The following is a 22,363-nucleotide window of genomic DNA, read 5'->3' on the forward strand; positions in this document are numbered from 1 at the left end:
AATTCTGTTGCAGGTTTTGCGCGGAAACGATTTTAAGAAGGATTTATGATAAAGCTATTTTCACCTCCAATTAAATCTGTTTCTCGTAGTCTGTATCATATTTTTGTAGTTATATATCGAGAGTTCGTTATACAGGGTGTGAAAACCATTGAAATCACTCATTGTTAAAATTTGAATGCCGTGTTGACGAATTTCATGCAACTTATAAAATGCTAAATGCTTTGTGTTGCTAGAGAAAGTGGACATGTCGAAGGTCATGGTCCTTGAGATGCACATTTAAATATTGTTATCCATATTTTTAAATTGTAAATATTGTTAATAAATATCATTTTTGCGAACAAGCAAATTTTACTGCATCATATGCATGCATAAAAATGAGTATGGCAAACACTTATACACCTGTGGGTCCCAACAGAGTGCTTAGGCATTCAAACTCTAACAATTGCATTGTTATGGGTGATTTCAATGTTTTCGGTTTTTTTGGGACACCCTGTACATAGTTATTAAGCCGCTTAATTGGGGGTGTGTGTGTATATTCATGTATATTCATGTTTATACCCGTAAGAGCAATAGCGTACAAAAGAAATCAGTCGGGCATAAGTCGAATTAAATGAATATACACCCCCAATTAAGCTTCTAGCCACGGCCCTGATACAGATTACTTATATCCTGAATGGGTTTGGTGATGGCAGTAAAATGGTAGTCGCTATTGAATTCATCATAGATATACCAATTATGAAACAAAAAATGAAAGGTCGCGATTATGTACACGGAGATCTTATTAATTTAACCTTTTTCTGTTTTAGCAATGCGAAATATCTGGGCTGAATTATCCCGCGTAAGGGGCTTCGCCAAGGCTTAATTATCCACGAACTCCTCGACTGAAAACTTCCATTTGTTGTTCATTGCCAAAAATTATGGACTGATGTCACCACGCACGCGAAATATTTCTCCAATATTGTGGTATTGAGGAATGAACACATTTACATATTTTATACATTAACATATTTTTTGTTATGTTTATAGCCTGGCGACCTCACTGAGAAGTTGATTTAACAAATGTTTAGCGGCATAAAGAAAATGCCGTTTTACAGAGCAACATTTACATTTGTATTTAATAGCTCTGGTTAAAAAATCCTATATTTTGTCACATTTGAGCGATAATTCCTTATATTTTTACATGGATATCGCTCCATATGAGATTGATGTACAAATACACACTTGAGAAATTTACCGTTGCCATTTTCAAGGGTATACTCTATTGGTGCCGACCTCTGGTATTCCTCGACCTCCGGTTGTCTAAACTCTGAATATTTTAAGTATTTTCCAGTTTAGGTTCCCTAATTGATGTTGTTTGACAAAGTTTAAGCTACTCATCATGGCCATTTTGAATACGAATTATATTAACTGTGACCAACCGCTGAAATGCATCGGGCGCATATCCGCGCTTTCTTTGATGTGTGTTATAATGCACCAACAATGTAACGCACAGGAATGGTTCAGTTGGATGAGCTTCAAACGTAAGAAGTTCTTATGTTGTCCAAGTAGGAGGCTGAGAGGCGGTGAGAGGGGGCGTTTTGCCCCGGGTCACAATCTGAAGGGACCCCGGACTTAAGAAAGAACCTAAAATTAAAGCACCTTAAAAATGTTGGGCTATAGGTGTATTATTCGCACACTAGTCGAAAGTACCAGTTGCAGTCATTGTTATTTGTCATTTTAATTTCTAAGATACGTTGATATTGTTTGTAAAACAAGCTTGTATATGAAACTTTTTCAAATCACTTTGAAGTACTTTATGCCTCGCAGGTATCTAAAACCATGACGTCATAGGGCCCAAGAAAAAAATTGCCCAGGGCCCCACAATTTCTCTCGGCGGCCCTGGGTGTCCCACTCGTGCATGTTTGTTTAATCTTTTCCCGAATAATAAAGTCACATGTTTCGATAAGCTTATCTTGTCCAGGGTGAGGAAGTGAAGTGTTACTTGAACCGAGCGGCTTTTAATGTCAGTTCGTGTACCAGTAGTTGCTTTCTCAATTTTGGGAAAATCTGTTGCAGTGCGCGCAAAACTCGCGCAAGGCATCAGAAAATTCGAAACTTTTCAAAAAAAAATACCACAAAATTTTCAAACATTTTTGGCAAACCATCCTAGAGTGAAAGCATCAGCAAGGATGGATTTATTGTTATCCTAAAACCACCACGCATGCGCAGTGACAAAACAACTCCCCAGGTCCAAATCCTGGTCAACACAATCTCCAGTAACATTGTCATGATGCACTGGTGCTATGGATGAGTTTGCTTTCAAGACACTACAGGAACAGAAACCCATAACCCTTCGACATTCCAAAACACATTATTATTGATATTATAGGAATTATTGGGATACCAATAAAGAATTTATTGCTTCCTGCACTTGAGACTTTATAATAAAGTAGATTAAATACTTTAGTTTGACGCGCAGGTAATTTCCCTGGAATTCTGATGACATATAGGTAACGCCTGGGAAAGCGGAGATGAGGGTCAGTATAGATAAAGAGCAGAATGTGCTGCCAATTCATTCTGCTCCTCGCTTCGACAAGGTCATTACAGATCAAATTTGAACCCGCCCTCCTCCCCGTTTTCTCACGCGAGCTTAATGTAAAGGTATCTTAGTATATTCGGTAGGGCGTTTAAATTAGCCCCACCTTTTCTGTGCAAATTGTTTAGTAATTGAATTTATTGTTTGTTGATTAATAATTAATTTGTTGTTAAGTAAAAATTAATAAATCGGCATGTGCGTTAGACAATTACGCACATTGCCAAAATTATTCCAACTCTGTGTCTGAGTTGTTTTTGTACGAGATCTAGAACACAGAAAACCGAGCTCGTCATGACAAGGTATCTTTTAGATATGAAGGGAAGCGATAAATTAAATACTATACAACCAGAGAGCAGCATGGCAGCGTCTTCGAACAACTTAGCATTAAATGTGGTATAACAACTGCCTAAAATAAACAAAACACTTCTCGACGTTTCGACCTGAGAGCCTTCATCAGGAGAGTTAGTATGGACTTAGTACATAGGCGTACGGGCCTAGAAATTTTGGGGGGGCGGAGGATAGTCTGCCCGACGAGCGCAGAACTTTAATAGCTTTCACATTATTTAGGCAATTTGATAAGTTGATTTTCACTCATAGCGAAGCGCGTAATCGGAAAGGGGAAATCGTTTTGCGGAGTTTAGGCAGCGGCGTAGCCAGGGTCACTGTTTTGGAGAGCCGAGATGCAAACGCCAAAGGCGTGAGCCATACTAGGGGGGTCCGGGGGCATGCCCCCCGAAAATTTTTGAAATTTAATGACCCGCAAATGTGATTTCCTGCATTTTCCGCGTGAGATTTTGCAGAATAAAGTCAGGAATCTGAGGTCTATCTAGTGCATAAAGGACATGATTTCCTCCCCCCCAACTTCGATTAAATCTCGGATTAAATTATGTACAGTTGCTATAAAAGTTAGTAAAGTTACAAACTTACAAAACGATTGAAGTGTTTCGTAACTACATGGTGAGTTTTGTTGCGCCAATCAGTTGTGGCACATAGGGTAGCCAGTGGCACAAATGGAAAAGCAAGTTTATTTCAATTATTTTCGTTTCCTTTAATTCAGGTTTACGCAAGCTGCAAACATATATATTCTACCATATTCTATCATATTTGAGCATTCTTAAATATTTTTATGTAGTGTGGAGAACATAAGTACAAATTGCCCGATTCGTAAATACAAATTGCCCGACTAATTAATATTTCTGACAAAAATTAATATTTCTGACAGCCCCCCCGCCTCGTACGCCTATGACTTAGTATGAACCTTATTAACTTTCCTGACGAAGGCCCTCAGGTCGAAACGTCGAGAAGTGTTTTGTCTATTTTAGGCAGTTGTTATACCACATTTGATGCTAAGTTATATTGATTACTATATCAATTATCGAAAAAACTTCAGAGGTTAATATTTCCAAGGCTAATCAAGCATTTCAACGCGAATGCCGAACGACATCCGACCAGTGAACTCGATACAACGATATTTTGGCCGCCATCTTCGAAACCCAATTCAAGTTGAAATTTCATCACCAAAAAAACGTTGGTTTTTATACACAAGCCCATTTCATCTGAGCAAGAATAAAAGCAATGACATTCCGATTTTAGTAGAAAACAAGTTTCTTGAATGTGGAAAGATTTAAACCTATTTTTTTGCCAATGAAGGCAAAGTCTTTTACAGCTCGTTCAAATTCCGCAAATTCAGTATATCTGATCGATACATCGGCGGTTTCTCCGTTAGACTGCATGGTAAGGCGTATTTTTTAAACCGTCTAGAAAGGGTATAAATTCGTTGTTCAAAGTTGAAGTGATCAATTGACATAATGTACTTTAATAGCAAAATTTTGCACAAAAAATGATTTTTACGGACTTTCTCTCTTCTCGAAGCTCTCCGCAGTTCAGCGGTAATTTTGCTTGCGCGATATCCGCTATTAGCCAGAGAATTATTAATATTCAAATTTCAGTTTTATTAGAGTTCACTGCATCCGACTCCAATTGTGAATGATCTTATTAACAAATTAAATAGCTCCATCGCTATAATAAGGTATCAAAGTTGAGGGCGAAACAAATGATCGATTATCCGATTTGATGTTGCAACAGATTGAAATTGTAGCGCATGAACCCGCGTAAATACGTCTCTTTGATTCACATTGTTATCATCTATATCTAATAACAATATTCCCCGGTTTGCACCTTTGCAGGAACACATACCTCTGCTAGTTTGATTCACAGTGTTTAAAATAGTAAACCACAATGCATCTTACAGTATTAGGTCAAATTCGAAACTTTGCTTCAGAGGCCTGCCATTAAAGCATTGGGCTGATTAATACCATGAACAGAAGAATGTAATTATAGTGAAACATTTATCTAGTAAAAGAAAATTAAATGAAAAAAGATATGTGGTAAAAAGAGTGCACAAGAGCCTTTTTATGACGAAATTTTCTGTAGTTTGTCCCCACCCCATATTTAAACAAACAGACGGGTGATGGGTCAAGACGAACTACACATTCAAATTCGTCTCAATGATCGAGCATGTGGATAACTCGTGTTGACGGATGATCCGAATGTTTACACACAGACGAACTATCTTTTCCTTACCCAATTTCGCCTAGACGGATGATCCGTCTCTACACTGTAAATTCAAAAGAGTCGTTTTGACCAGGGCGAGTCATTTCAACACCTTTATTCAAAATGTCATTTTTACTCCTCTAATGTGTCGTTTCGACTCTAATAGTCGTTTTAACTCCGACATTGGGTTAAAATGACAATTCGGAGGACTCGTTTAGTTCATTTGAAGGGTCACAAGACTCTCGCAAGAGTCAATAGACTCTTAAGTAGAGTTCACATGGAGTCATGTGACTCGTTCTTGGAGCCATATGATTCTTTGTTGGAGTGGTGGAACTCTTTCTTAGAGTCATTCTGCCTTTTATAACAGCCACTTATATACAAAACAAATAATTTGCATGTTTAAAATATTAAGTTGAAGTCATTAGGCATGTTACATGTATTACAAATCCTTTGTATTTGAAGCAAATAACCAGTCAACACATTAAAAAAATACTCAATTATTATGACACAAATACACTTGATATTAGTTGTTATCGTTTCTTCATGTATCGAAAAAGTCTTATAAATTTGTTAAGTTGCTTATATGTGTATGTTTGTGTCTGTCTATTTGTAAGTTAGTTGTGGAACCCCGTTATTGGAGACATATCTCTGTGTGGTGATTCCAGCCATTGCATGTGTGTAGTTCATTTGTAGTTTATGTGTAGTTCATTCTAACTTTTTAACATGGGAAATTTATAAAAAAAATATAAAAAATATATTACACTGCATGTATATAGGTTTTATATTTCTTGAAAATGTCAGCTGGAACAGGATATGCACACATATATATATAATACATAAATCAAATATATTATACATAAATCCATTTTAATAGTTCTGACTCATGCTGATAACTATATATGCTGATATCAAAAATGACAAATAATCAACAAACGTTCTGATTGGCTAAGACAGAAAGTTTGAATTTCAACGAGAACGTCAGCAATTTAACTGTCATTTCGTAAACCTTTTTGTAAAAGCGTTTCATAAACTTTGTGCAAAGTAAAACGGGAAGAAACAAGATATATGAAGCATGACAGATAGCAAAGATGAACAGGGATACAATCAAGACCGAAAGCCGTGTAAGAGAAATAATTCATAATCTGCAAGCTTATAAGTGTTTTCAAAGGGTGCGTGTTTACTTTGTTTCTTTCGTATTTGCTTCGCAGTAAGGATGAGCTGTATTTGTATAATTTTCAGCTTTGTATGCCGTTTATTTATTAATTTTCAGCTTTTTATGCAAACGATAAACCTGTGAAAGGCTATTACACCTTTGCTATAACTTCAAAAAGTGTTTTTGAAAGTGTAATTTGAACTTTGATATGAAAAATACACACTATGTCTATGAAGTATAAAACGTTTAGCCGTCGACTGTAATTACAGAATAAAATAACATTTGAGGCTTTTTCTTTGTCTCTGAAGTTTTGTACTGTTTTAATCGTTTGAAACTTCGATTTTAAACCATTACTTAATTAATTGCTGCTAACATATGGCCATTTACCATATTTTAATTTTAAAAATGTATATCCAACCCATTTTTTAAAGACACCGGACAGTTGACAGATGGCCTGTTGGCCGATATTTTAAAGCCTGCATGCTTATATATAGATATTTATATAATAATTTCTCTTCAAAGAAACATATTTGCGGGATGCATGTATGGTATGCTGTAATACTCACTGCATATACATTATTAAACATCGTCTACTCAAACTCTGCTTTTGTATTATATGCAAGCTTCATGAAACTAATATTGGTGACCAGTACTATAGTAAAATTGATGCCACAGAATAGTCGTAATGACCTCAAATAAGAGTAAAATCGATGTCAAAAAGGAGTGGAAATGACTCCAAATAAGAGCAAAAATGATGCTAAAGAAGAGTTCAAATGACCCCAAATAAGAGTACATTGATGCCAACGAAGAGTTGAAATGACTCCAAATAAGAGAAAAATCGATGTCAAAAAGGAGTCAAAATGACTCCAAATGAGAGTAAAATTGATGCTAAAGAAGAGTCGAATGACTCCAAATAAGAGTAATATTGATGCTAAAAGAAGAGTCGAATGACTCCAAATAAGAGTAATATTGATACCACAGAATAGCCGTAATGACCCCAAATAAGAGTAAAATCGATGCTAAAGAAATGACTCCAAATAAGAGTAATATTGATGCCACAGAATAGTCGTAATGACCCCAAATTAAATAAGAGTAAAATCGATGACAAAAAGGAGTCGAAATGACTCCAAATAAGAGTAAAATTGATGCCAAAGTAGAGTCAAAAATCAAAATGACTCTTTTAAAACGACACTTTTGAGGAGTTAATTTGCATTTTAACTGTTGCAAGAGTCATTTTGAAACGACTCCATGGGTAGTCAAAATGACTCTAGTTAAAGGGTTAAAATGACTCTTTAAAGGTGTCAACCCAAAATGAGTCAAAATGACTCTCTTCAAAGAGTCGTCCTGGGGTCAAGAAAACGACTCCTTTGAAGGAGTCAAAATGACTCTTTTGAATTAACAGTGTAGTATAAATCGAGACAATATCCACTCTTGGTGAAATGATTCACACATAACCCAACTAATAGGCTTTGTTGAAAGTCTTAAAAATCTTTTAAAGATGTATTATTCAAGAAACGTTATTCTAATTATAATATATTACGATTTTCCAAAATCATGACCCATCAATGCCTCATACGGGTCTCACCCAATCCGTTGTAAGGTAATTCTGCAGTTTTGCATTTTGCCACGGAAAACCTAATTGGAATTTGGGGGCACTTGTTTCCTGGAATTCGGAGGAATTAGTTCAAATTTACAGTTCAGTGAGTAATAAACATTAATAACAAATAAAATTATTGTGTTTAATCATAACCAAAATAATACGGAACAACAGTGATCTGCTTATATATACCTTTGACGACGAGTTTCTAGGCAGAAGTAATAACTTCTGGATCAATTAATTTTAATTGTACAACTCTGAATATTTATTGAGCGACGCAAAATGATTTTTTTAATTAAAATGCATTATATAACTTTAACGGACCCACAAATTTAAAGCGTACGATTTTTGAAGGTCGCTTTCGACATACTGGACGCCTACTTTTGTCTCATAGCCAAAGTCCGCGTAAGTTATGCTACCACCAAAAATTGCCGAATCAGCTTCTGTTATTCCAATCCCATGATCTGCTCTACCGCAACCACTTCCACCTCCACCAATCATCATCACTGCAGCATCACCATCAGTCCAATCACACCAAAACCCGATATTGTTACTACTTTGAATATCACTGCTGCAACTATGCATCCCAAATCCAGTCGTGCTCTGATATAACCCGCCATATTTGATCGCACAACTACCCAGACATTTTTCGTTCGACCAAACAGCTCCATTACGAAAGTTTCCAAAAGAAGTAATAAACTGACGAAATGTTTTCCCATTCAGACAATTGTTGGTTGTTTCTAACAGAGCTGTATGTGTTGAATCATCACTTCTGGTAATTTTTATGTTATTCGCGAGTGAAAACCAAAAAGCTTCGGATATCATGTCCTGGTTCAAGGAAGGATCCCTTGTACCTCCGTAAGGTGAGGTTCTGTCAAACCAGAAATTGGCATCTTTCATCCAATTTTTTCCGTCGTTGTTTGAAAAACGAGCAACAAGCTTCCAAATGTCAGGACGTAGTGCCTATATATATACATAATTTAAAATTGTGGGTTTAACAGTTTTCATTTCCTATTTCTAATACCTATTAAATTACTTTTAATTGCAAAAATTTGACTGGCCGAAGTTATATATAATATTTTATATAATTTATAATCTGCACCATAAACAGAAGAACTTAAAATAACAGTGATACCGTGCAGATATAATTATATAGGAAATGATATGTCGGAACGTGCATATCATAGGCTATTGTCTAACAGTTGGGTAATTGTCATAAAAATGATCTGGATAGTATAAAAATTTGATCAAATTGTTTAAATCATACATCACTCACAAGGCGAAAACCCGGAATAGCATCTAGTGACGTTCTTTGCCACGATTTACGGTTTAAACGCAAGACATGGTGACAATAATTATCACGCTATTTAGCCACCTGCAATTAGTAAAGTTTTTGAAAAAAGACAGTACTTTTTTGTCAGTTGGTTTTTGACCGTTTTATTTAATAGTATCTGATCATTACCATGCACAGCACAAATGAGTTGGACGAAAGTGTTGTTTGGAATTCTAGAATCTTAATGCAAGTCCTTGTACCAGTTTGGCCAGAGCTTGTATCTTTATTACTATAGATTCGGTCGGATGCACATAACCAGCCCCACATGATTTTAATTATTACCAAGTCTATACCAGGAGGGCAGTCTAAATAGACTTTAAGCAGCTTTGGTTATAAAATATTCATATGCAGTAACGCTGCCTTGTGTCCTAAATAGGGATGACGCAGAGAATAATTACCTGTTTTAGGAAGAAGCTGCCATGTTGAGAGTATATAAGGTCAAAGTTTTAAACGTCAGGTCACCTCTGATGAAGACACTAGACCGGAGTGTCAAAACGTTGGGTCGTGATGTAATGTTTGGCTGATTATTTTTTTATAACCCTAATTATTTAAGAATAACGATAATAACGATGGATTTTACATTTGGTTCCCCTGAATTTATTAACTTCTACCGAATATTTTCGAGAACTGTAGGGAGCTAATATACCTGTGGGTATATTATTTCCAGAGTGTATTATTCATGTGCTTTTGACCAACTTATAAAATGAAATTTCCTACTTTTTCCATATAGGTATGGAACTACCCACATTCTTTTGCAAATTTTAATACAATAGCGATATAATCAATTTTCAATATTTGGATAACAGGCTAACTCGTAGGAGGTTGGTTAAAGTTAGTCTTTGTTTTGGTAGTCTGCACGAGCATCAATGATAACCTGGCCGTGCGAATAAATTGACTGTGGTGTAAATGGGGGCTTATATTTATTGGCAGAAGCATCCTCGTCCCTAGGACCTAGCTATTTGGATAACGGGCTAACACGTAGGAGGTTGGTTAAAGTTAGTCTCTGTTTTGGTAGCCTGGGGCCGGTTGTTGAAAGCTGTGTTAGTGCTAACGCTGCATGGGTTAAATTTTAATCCTGTGTTTTGGTTTAAGTTCTTCTGAACCACTGTTCGTTTTAAAACCTTTACAAAATATGGCTTTGTCTGTCCAGAAAATATTTATGGAAAAAGATATTCAACTTTGTAAACAAGCGATTAAAAAAAATAATGTAGAGATTTTGCTTTAACCCATGGTCAAGCTAACCGGCTTTTGAACAAGCGATTAAAAAAAATATTGTAGAGATTTGCTTTAACCCAGGGTTAACCGGCTTTTGAACAACCGGTCCCTGCGGAGCACAAATAATGGCCTGGCCGTGCCAATAAATTAACTTTGGTGTAAATGGGGGCTTATATTTATTTCTTGCATGCATGTTGGAAGGAGGTGTTTTGTACCTTAGAAGATAACTCGTAAGGATAAATTTGCACGGAAGTTGTTAACAGAATGAATATTAACGGAAGTATTTAGCAAGCGCTCAGTAAGTTTCTCTTGTGTGCGTTATGCTCAATGATTTATACTTCATGATTTTTTAACGCAATATTATTTCAACTGCTTTTATAGTTACCTCCAAATATCTGGAATTCTTCACCGTCTCTATGTAATTTGAAAACAGAAGGAATAAATGTTAATCCATGTTGGAAAAGCAGTAACTGAGTGATTCATAAATCTTTACTGACTTACGATCTTTCACAATTGCCAATTGCCCATTAAGTTGCGACACACCTTGTGTGATCTGTAAATTATTTTCATACATATAGCTAGATATAATTATTGTATGAAGAATTATTTGCAGCGCGGGTAAACTTAAATTTTGGGGTTAAATCTTTTCTTCACAACCCTAAAAAGTAAAAATGCACAGAGAATAACGGGCGAAAGTTGGAATTTTTAACGACTATCGAAATTTTAGTCGGTGCTCTAATGAGCGTTAGTAGCGTCATTGCTTACATGCAAAGGCTTTATCCTTTTCATGCTTAGAGATTTAGATGCAAACGCTATATGATTTTAGTTTCTAGCTTTCACACCTTCAAAGTTTCCGTCTTCTTTGCCGTCGCTAGGAACAAAAAGGAAATACTAAATTTTATTTGCCTTTTGGTAAACAGAAACTTTGTCGTTTATTAAAATTTAGGACTTACTACTCTCTAGTTTGTCTACCCTTTCTTTCACTGTTGTTTGGAAATCTCGTAATTGCTCAGACACAGTGTGCATAATCTATATAAGTTAGGAAGATAATGACTCAGTTATGACAGCGTATCAGTATTAAGGTTTACTGTATTATAATTTGTGCATGATGTTCCTATAAATTTTCAGCAAAAATTAAGTCACGTTATATGTTTGTAGTGACATATGGAGTTCATCAATAAACGATGAAGAATTACACTCAACTCAATTACTCTAAAATTACACCCTCAACAAGGAGAGATTTGACCTGAGATCGGACATCAAAAGTCCTAAAGCGAGATTGGACACGAAGGCGGACGGATTTTGGTTACGTGGAGCAGCTGCAATTTTCGACGTAAGCGTGACGCACGTAAGTCCAAACGTAACGAAGGCCGGTCAACCCAGGCGATTTTAAAGGAACATGAGAACGAAAAGAAGAGAAAACACCAACAGAGAGTTTTAGACTTTTAAATCGGCTCTTTTACTCAACTCGTTTTTGGTTCTTACTTTTGGTTGAGCAATCAGACTATAAAACAAGCGTTTATTGCCGAATTTACAAAAAAATTCGGTTGCTAAGGTCGTTCGCAAAAAAGCAAGAAACGTATATAAAAGAGCGAATTACTCAAAAGTAAGCAAAGAAAACCACTAAAACGGGGCAAATAATAAGAGAAAAATGTCCATGGAACACAAAAACACCAAATTAGAAAATTTGAACATTTCATGAAATTCTAGTAGTGTATCACCCCAGCGGCTTTGGTTATAAAATATTCATATGTGGTAACACCGCCCTGTGCCGTAAATAGGGGTGACGTAGAAAATAATTACCTCTTTTTTTCTCTATATTTCTAATTTTTTCTTCTTTTTCAAATTTTAATAAAATAGTGATATAATGAATTTTCAATATTTGGATAACAGGCTAACTCGTAGAAGGTTGGTTAAAGTTAGTCTTTGTTTTGGTAGCCTGAGCATCAATAATAGCGTAGCGTGCGAATAAATTAACTGTGGTGTAAATAAGGGGGCTTATATATATATGGGCAGAAAAAGATAATTCGTTACCATGCATGTTGGAGGGAGGTGTTTTGTACCTTTGAACATAACTCGTAAGAATAAAATGTGGACGGAAGTTTTTACGGAATGAATATTAACGGAAGTATTTAGCCAGCGTTCAGTAGGTTTCTCTTGTGTGCGGTATGCTCAATGTTTTATACTTCATAATTTTTCAACGCAATATTTTTTAAACTGCTCTTATAGTTACCTCCAAATATCTGGAATTCTTCACCGTTTCTATATAATTTGAAAAAAAAAGGAATAAATGTTAATCGCATGTTGCATGGAAAAGCAATAACTGAGAGATTCATAAATCTTTATTGACTTACGATTTTTCAAATCCTCTAAGCTCTCTTTCACAATTGCCAATTGCCCATTAATCTGGGACACACCTTGCGTGATCTGTAATTTATTTTCATACATATAGCTAGATATAATTATTGTATGAAGAATTTACAGCGCGGATAAACCTAAATTTTGGGGTTATATCTTTTCTTCACAATCCTAAAAGGTAAAAATGCAGAGAGAAGCCTGGGTGAAAGTTGGAATTTTTAACGACTATCCGAATTTCAGTCGGTGCTCTAGTGAGCATTAGTAGCACCCTTGCTTAGATGCAAAAAGGCTTTATCCTTTTTATGCTTAGAGATTCAGATGATCTTAGTTTCTAGCTTTTACACCTTCAAAGTTTCCGTCTTCTTTGCCGTCACTAGGAACAAAAGGGAAATATTAAACGTTTATTGCCTTCTCGTAAACAGAAACTTTGTCATTTACTAATATTTATGACTTACTACTCTCTAGTTTCTTTACGCTTTCTTTCACTGCTGTTCGTAAATCTCGTAATTGCTCCGACACAGTGTGCATCATCTATATAAGTAAGGAACATAATGAATCAGTTTGGACAGCGTGCCAGTATTAATGTTTACTGTATTGTAATTTGTTCACGATCTTCCTATTAATTTTCAGCAAAATTAAGTCATGTTATATGTTTGTAGTAACATATGGAGTTCATCAATAAAAGATAAAGAATTACACTCCCCTCAATTATCCTACAATTACCCTCTTAAAGTGCCTATATCACTGGTGGGATTTTTATGCATTTGAAAAGAACGTAAAAAGTTAGTTAATATATTAAAAAAGTTTTTTGATTTAGTGCAACAATTTCGAAGATACAAGCCTCTAAACTACTTGCGGTTCCTGAGTCCCAACCTCCTGGGTTTAAACACGGCTATTCAATTTGAAACTGCCCATTGTTTACAGGAGCCTGGGACTCAGGAACTGCAGGTAGTTTAAAGGCTAATATTTTCAAAATTATTGCACTAAATCAAAAAAGTTTTTTAATATATTAACTAACTTTTTACGTTCTTTTCAAATGCATAAAGATCCCACGAGTGATATAGGCACTTTAACCTTCACTAAAGACTGAAAATCTGAGACGTTGATTTTTGCCTCTTTTGAGAGCCAAGGAGCAGCGGGGCAGCGTTTTCAAACAACTTAGCATCAAATGTGGCATAACAACTGCCTAAATGGACAAAAAACTTCTCGACGTTTTGACCCGAGGGCCTTCGTCAGGAGAGATAGTAACTCTCCTGACTCCCTACTAACACTTCTGACGAAGGCCCTCAGGTCGAAACGTCGAGAAGTGTTTTGTCCATTTAGGCAGTTGTTATGCCACATTTGATGCTAAGTTGTTTGAAAACGCTGCCCCGCTGCTCCTTGGCTCTATTTTAGGCAGTTGTTATACCACATTTGATGCTATATATATATATATATATAATTATAATATATTATATAATATATATTATATATATATATATTATATATATGTGCTATATATATATATATATATATATATATATATATATATATATGCTATATATATGCTATATATATGCTATATATATATATATATATATAATAGCATATATATATATATATATATATATATATATATATATATATATATATATATATTATATAAATATATATAATATATATAATATTATATATATATATATATAATTAGCTCCTTGTAAAACGACATATCAAGCTCGTACTTGTCAAAATAACAATGCATTCTTACAGCAAACACTGAATAAGCAAAATATAGACACCTAGCTACCACTTCAAAGATTATAAAATACGAGTCGTTCCTATTTCACCAACTGTTTCTGTGCTGTGATGATCTCTAAATCTTTAATTATTGTTTTAATATTTGACTCCATGATTTCATTTTATATTTTTGAACAATAGTTTGCTAAATGACGGTTAAAATGCTGACGCTCTCATGCATGCTCTCTTAGCCAATAAGCAAGTTGTAGACGGCCGTTCTTTCTTCGTTCAAATTTCGCGCATGCGCACAACTACCATGACCATTGAACGTCCATGACATTTTGGATTCGCCTATGTTCTGTCAGAATACCCGGGTGTAATTCCTAATCTCAGGCCGGGATTAGTACCCTCGCATGGCGCTTCGCGCCGGCTCCGGGGATAATAAGACGCAGTAACGGAAAGGATTTGAGATTAGTGACGTTACCTGGGATTCGAGACGATTGGCTTCAAGTGCATGGACATACATATTTTGTATTTGAAGTTAGGAAATGGCTGGAAATTGATTGCTGAGTTTAAACACCTCTCTGCCCCGACAAATACGCCAATCACAGTCGTGCTAAGATGTATATAATTCCAGAGCCGGTGCGGAGCACCGTGCCAGGGTACTAATTCCGCCCGGAGTTTAGGAAATACACCCGGGTATTGTGACAGAACATAGCGGAATCCAAAGTTGTCAAAATTCTATGTCATCGCCGTTGGATGGTTTGGCAAAATTTAAATGAGTTGAAACCGTTAATCAGCGATTTCCTGACTGGCTTAGTCAGAAATTTTTTATTTCAATAATAACCTCAGCAATTCATTTATCCAAAACAAAAGGGTGCTCTTCAAGATTAAAAAGCGAAAAGGAACGATTTATGCTTTACATATATGAAATGTTTTAAATTGGTACGTGTCTATAATATACATAGTTGTTTACAATATTCTGTGTTTGCTGTATCAAGAAGTATGCAGTTTATTTATATATGAGCTTGACACGTCATTTTCCAAAGTCATTTTGGGCTGTGAAAAGCTTCACCATCGCTTTAACTTCGTAAAATTAATGATTTTTAAAACGTAAATTTATATTTGAATGTAAACCATCGCTTCAAGTCAAAGCTTTTGTACTGTTTTGATGTTTTTCTGAAGCTCCAAATGTTGAAATTTCAACAGTTACCTAAGTAAAACGGGTGACATCAACTTCAATGTTGTGACTATATTTTGTACGAAATGATAAAAATATTGAGTCAGTCCATAAACTTATAGTGATAGCTAATCTAGGTCCAGGAGATTATTTTCTTGGTTGAAAATGGCGAGGGGTGCTGCATGCATGTATTTCTAGTATACACATGCATCCAGAGGGAAATAGTGGATGAGTTTTGTTTTCCCGAGACGAAGTCGAGGAAAACATTGAGACTCTAAGAAAAACAAAACTCACTATTTCCGGAGGGAGTGTACATTAAGTGCTTTGTTATAGTGAAACAAAAACATAATGTTACACAACAATTTCATTTCATAAAAACACTTTACATCAAGAAAGCCTATGTGGCTTTAATATATGACAAACAAGCCTTCTCCAGCGTTCGCATGCAGCCAACGATTAAACCTCTTACAAGCAATATAGCCACTTATGTGAGATGTAATTTTTTGTAAATAAAGCACAGTTAAAATCGGCCGCGGAGATTCGTCCGAGGAAATTTCGTGCGTTGGTAAATGCTATAACTACAAGGCAGAGCATTTTGACTTCTTTTTTCTGAAACCTTTTTGTATTAGTTAAAAGTTGACGTTCATCGCTTGACAAGCTTGAGGAACGTTGTTTTTTAGTTTTCGGTTCCATAGCTGTTTTTTATTTGTTATAACAATATGCGGGCAACAATTTTTCACTTGTTTCCCTGGCGGGAAACATTTACATTTATTTAAAGTCATGGGACTACGAATGAACCAATCACATTTAAAATACACAGCACCTATATAACAATACCCAGTATAAAACCTCAAAGTTCATATGTAGCATGTGCGATACAGAATTGAAAAAACGCACCCAACCAGTTTTTGCCAAGGGATGGGAGTATGGCCCAAATGTTGAGCAAGAGAAATCTTTCGAAACAATTTCATCTCTTATCAGATCTTTGACATAAGAAACATCCCCAACACCAGGAAAGTCGCTCGGACATCCTCCTTGATCGACGATCATCAAATTTTTCAATTGGCGTTTGTTCTTGAAACGAAATGCCCTAAAAGTTAACATAGACGTAAGACCGTAATATGTTTAAAAAAACCTGGGGAAAATAATGCTCCGACTATGTAGCAAAACTGTGGTGAAAGTGCTACCCCACAGACAGGTTATGCTGTTAGAAATATACAATAATTCTCCCCACGATGGTCATCCTAAATGTCCATGGGCTCTTAGATCCCCGAGATGGTCATTGTGTACGTCATTTTTTTTGTTTATTTATTTTTATATGTATTTTTATATACATGCACGTTTTATAATATGATGAAGACTTTATTTAACTCTCGTTAAATAAAGTCTTCATCATATTATAAAACGTGCATGCACCCGTGTGTAACCGTATCTAAGTCTTATACTAACATACCCTGTTATGAGATAAGTTGTGCGATTCACGAAAGAGGGCGGGTGAGTCAGTGGGTGGTATATATTTTGCCTTGGGAGCTCTTTCCATGCGAGCTCATTCTAAAACCCGAGACCGAATGCAGCTTGTGACGATATGCATGGGCGAGGCTATATGGAGATCTGCACATTCATTGGTAGATATTTTGGCGGGAATCTCATTGGTTTCTTTTAATTGCCTTATGGGCCGCGCGTGAAGACAATATGGAGTCAACACATGAGTGATGACATGACAGAGTTGGACTTTGAATTCAGGTTAGGAAAACATCTCAGTTAGGAATGCACTGGACATGCATAAATTTGCTTATTCATTGCGTAAATTCAAGTTGACTCATTCAGGAGAGATGTAAGAGTGTTATTTAATTTAGACTTATCCATGCACCGCTTAAGCTAAATGCGGGCTTCATACAACCTCCGCCAGGAAGATTTCTTTTTTTTGCAAGCGGGGAAATTAGAGGAAAATTCAACAAGCCCTCGCACAATCTGATGGAAGGATAAAAATATCGCTCCCTTTCCTGTAAAAAAAATCCTTTGATAAGAAAAATAGGGTACTTGTCTTGCTTCATTTCATCTGAGACCTTCCCAAATTAACACACACAGTCAGAGATGTACTAACTCTTGCAATGTGTAAAATAAAAAGACTAGTGTTGTTCGCGGAATCACACTTTAGAACAATTTATTTTTACCAGTGAGCGTTTGTCTTTTCCATATCATCATCTGAAGCAACTTGATTTCTGAAATCCAAAACAAAAACATCGCCAAACTCACTGGACCAGTGTGGATCACCAAATGGTTGAACAGTTTCATTATTTGATGGGACGCTCCATGTTACAGTGCCATTTATGTAACCAAACAATGTGTACCCACCACCATCTGTTGTCATGTCACAATAGACCTGGATTGGAAAGGATACATGTAGCTAATACTATATAGTCGGTGAAACAAATCATCGTTGGACCACCTAATAGGGGGTTATCAAACTGTGAATAATTTCAATCAGTAGGTTCATACAATGTTTGCATGGGCGGAATACATACCTTTATGACCACGAAAAGTTAAGAGTTACCTCTTTTAGTTTTCCTGCATTGAAATCCACCCAATAATATCCATCTTTCGACTTTGTGTTTTTATTTAGAATATCCAGGCAGTCGTAACCAGGATTAAAAAATTCTCCAAGTGGTTTGGAATCTATTATGAATATATTGAAACTGAAATATTTTATCACGGGTAGAATATAAAGTATTTGCAATTTAGTACAAAGACGCTCGATATAATCTACATGTCTTAACAACAGTAACGTTTTCTACTTTGCAGTTCATTTTACTTACTGTCACTCGTCTTCCAACTAAAAACTTCATCATTCTCAGTACAAACTAATATGGTATCTTTGTTCTCTCGATCTTTTATTAATATCTGTTCGCCATGATTTGATTTTGAACAGCTTCCGGGATCATGAGTTTTTCGGACTGTCAACATCTGAAAGAAATTATTGGGTTTTAAAATAAAAAACCAAACAGGCCCCAAAACGTTTTTTTACATTTTTTAAAAATTAGTAAAACAAAGTGACGCCAGCTTCTGAAAGATTAGAGTATTCATTGGTGATTGGTATGGTATACATGGTAATTCAACATTCATCGTTTGTTTCGTTTTGATTTGGGCTTAAAACTAAACACAAAAAATACCTGTGCGTTGAATAAAGAGAGCATGACCAATGCTGCCGTAACAATTGCAAATTTAAGCATCTGAAAAGAAGTTATTGTATATAAGCATCATGTGAAATACTTTAGCTTGATGATGTGCTAATTAACTCTCCTGATTTCAAACTGTTACACAATATTCATCAAAAGATGACCAGTTACTAATTTACCATAAAACGCAATTCAGCTACGTGATATAATTTTTTATTTCAGATAAATTTAATGATATAATAAAGTTTATATTTGCTTCTGAAATAGAAAATTCAAAGAAATAGCGTGGCGACTCTAAATTGCATTTATACTAAGAACCCTAGGCTAATAGCTACATATTTGATGTTTCTAAGAATAATGTCAACAAGTGTAATGTTTTGATCCAAATATGAGAGAATAAGTGGAAGCTGTTAATTTTGCAAAAACAAATTTTCTGATGCATTGAAATTTCGTAAAGGTTTAGTTAACTTATACTGCAATTACTAACAATGCAAATAATATTGGGAAACATCTGAAAGAACATCAGCTCATTCAGATTGAATTGAAAATCATAATGCCACAATCTGATTTTCATCCATTTTTAAAAAGCAATAAAGTTACACCACAGATTTTGCTACATGCAGCTAGAATTTTTTGCTTATATGCTTTTGTAATTGTAAATCGCAGCCAAAGACGTAACTGTGATTATAAACCGTAGCCGTCTTAAGTTGTTCATTTCAGACTGGCATGCAAGGAACGCCTCATGTTTATTAATATGTCGAACCCTGGTCGCGCTTCTAGTATTTTTAAGCTATGAGAGTGTGTTTGTCCGCAATTAATTTGCTGTATATTTGCTGTATATTACACGTTTTTTTAAATCACACCATCTGTAAAATTGTAATTCACAGCAGTCAATCGAATTTAAGTAGTCAGTTCTCATTTTTCTCATACTTGACATTTACTTTCAGGGCTGATTTTCATTTATAGTCGTAATTGTTCGTGAACATGTCAAGATGGTTGATGTATTGGAATGCTGCAGTGCAGTCAACAATTACAATTTTCATACAGAGAATTAATCTATGGACCAATTTCTCTCAACAGTATTTCGCTTAAAATGACTTGTTCAGGACAATTACGACTGAATCAAACCTAGTATATGAAAACTAAATGAAAATTCCATCGCGCGGCGAAATTATGAAAGTCGCACTACTTGACCTCGCTTCAGTTTCGTAAACAATGCTTTGGTATTCTCCTCTTCAAGTCAGGGATTTAGGTGGCGAATTTCTATTTCTATTGAGAAAGAATTAGAAATCAAGAGTCCTGTTTATTATATATACTTTCTGCGAACGAGAGGGTAGTGAAATTTAATACATTTATTACATTTTGCAGTGAATTTAGATATGTTTTAGTCATAAATAAGTTTATCAATGCTGGAACCTTTAGCTAGGCTGGAAATAAAATATTGCAATCATAAGAGATGGCTGTTGTGAATGATTTCCCGGAATTACGTTTGTCAGTTTGTTATTATATGAATAAATTTTCTTCGTAAAGACTTATATGATAAGAAAGCAAAGCTTTAGTTTGATACGTAGGTTGACAAAATAAAATTTGCCTCCACTTCTATTAGCAGAACGAAAATGATCGAAACACGCCAAAGATTCCAAGCAAAAACAAAGCGAAAGTGACCAGTGCGATGTTTTTGAATAATGTCTGTAGAAATTCTATATCTGCGTCATTGCAGACAGAAATTTAAACCTCTTCTATCGCCACACTCTTCATTAAAACAATCACAATTCACGGACAACGAGTGATTAATTTAGTCATCACATTGGCACAAGAGATGAACAGTTCACATTGATTGAATTTTTTTCCGTCAATACGAAAAGTTGCTTAATTATAATAATACGATGAAGCTGATGGATGGATAATACAACGACTCAACGAGTTTCTCAGCAATATTAAACGGATATCTTCCAATTCTATACAACATTAATGCAGGTTTTACGCAGAAATGATTTATTAAGGATTTATTATATAATTTAACCACCAATTATAAATCAGTTTCTCGTAAGCTAGGTGTTTTTACAGTTATATAATTTATAGAGTTCGTTATATAAAGTTATAGAGATTATATTCTGAATGAGTTTGGTGAATGGCAGTAAAATGGTAGTCTGTAATAAATTCATTATAGATACCAAATATACAACACAAAAATAAAAACGGACTCGATCGGAGATCTTATTAATTTAACGTTTTAGCTAGCAATGCGAAATATCTTGGAAGAATTGTGTTTGACGGCATAGAGGAGAAAATGCCGGTTTACATACCGAGCAACATTTTTATTAGCTCTGTTTAAAAAATCCTATATTCATATCATATTCGAGCGAGAATTATTTATATTTGGCCGGACGGTCCGTCTGTTAAAAAATTAAAGTTTATACACAGACCAACTATCTTTTCCTTTCCCAACTTCGCCTGTACGGATAATCCGTCTCTAGTATAAATCGAACCAATATCGATTCTTGCCGGGTGAAATGACTTACCAGAACATAATCCAACTATCAGACTTTATTGAAAATCCTTAAAATCTTTTAAAGATGTATTATTCAGGAAAGGTTATTATAATTATAACATAATTATATTGATCTTCATGACCCATCAATGCCTCATACCGGTCTTGCCCATGCAATCCGATGTTAAGGTAATCTCAGGACAAAGCATTGCATGCGTAACGTTGTAAATTTGTTTTTTTTTAAATCAATGCTGCAAAATAAGGTAAATAAAAAGGAATCATAACATGAATAACGAATGTTCCTGTATGTATGTTTCACGTAAAAGTATATAAAATGTTTGATAAACATGTTGTTCTTTGCGCATTATAAGGGAAAACAAGTCTGCGAAAAAGTTGTTACACGTCTGTTTACAAGCTGTTCACATGCCTGCTGTATCAACATTCTGGTACTCAATGACTGTGAAAACATAGAATTTCTAAAGAAATGAATAATGATAAAAACCTAAAAGCGCATGCAGCAGGACCAAATTGACATGCTGACTGGCTACGGCATTACTTGCATGTATGCAAAATTACATTAAAACAGGGATTCCAATATATTTTAACGATTTATTACTATTATATAACTGCGTAATTTTTTTTATAGTGCCACTCTTTTAATGTAGCGTAGTTTGTTATAAGCAAAAATATATGAAGAACCAACCGTACATCAAATTGGTATAACAGCTGCCTAAAACAGACAAAACGTTTCTCGGCGTATCGACTAGAGAGCCTTCGTCAGTAAAGCTAAGTCGAAACGAGGTCAAAAAGACGAGAAGTGTTTTGACAGTTTTGTTATATATATACAAATTTTGATGCGAAGTTGTTGGAAGACGCTGCCACGTTGGAACGAAGCTTAAAAATTATTATCTTTGAATTAAATCTGGCAGGTATTTTTTACATTCGCCCGGGAAAACCTAATTGAAATTTGGAGGAATCAGTTCAAATTTACGGTTCGGTAAGTAATAAACAATAAT

The 22,363-nt window shown here is 35.2% G+C and overlaps 2 protein-coding genes across 2 annotated transcripts in view; both read right to left on the reverse strand.

Annotated features, from left to right (window-relative positions):
- Positions 1–22,363, reverse strand: part of LOC114526201 — an 86,788-nt gene that overhangs the window by 52,374 nt on the left and 12,051 nt on the right. The window lies entirely within an intron of this gene.
- On the reverse strand, positions 8,194–8,831 carry LOC114526091. The gene has a single exon (XM_028547592.1). It carries the CDS (start codon positions 8,776–8,778, stop codon positions 8,194–8,196), a length of 585 nt encoding a protein of 194 aa, XP_028403393.1. The 5' UTR covers positions 8,779–8,831.

This window comes from Dendronephthya gigantea, unplaced genomic scaffold (assembly GCF_004324835.1).
Source record: "Dendronephthya gigantea isolate DGI-Jeju-01 unplaced genomic scaffold, DenGig_1.0 000037F, whole genome shotgun sequence".
Classification (NCBI taxonomy): Eukaryota; Metazoa; Cnidaria; class Anthozoa; order Malacalcyonacea; family Nephtheidae; genus Dendronephthya; species Dendronephthya gigantea.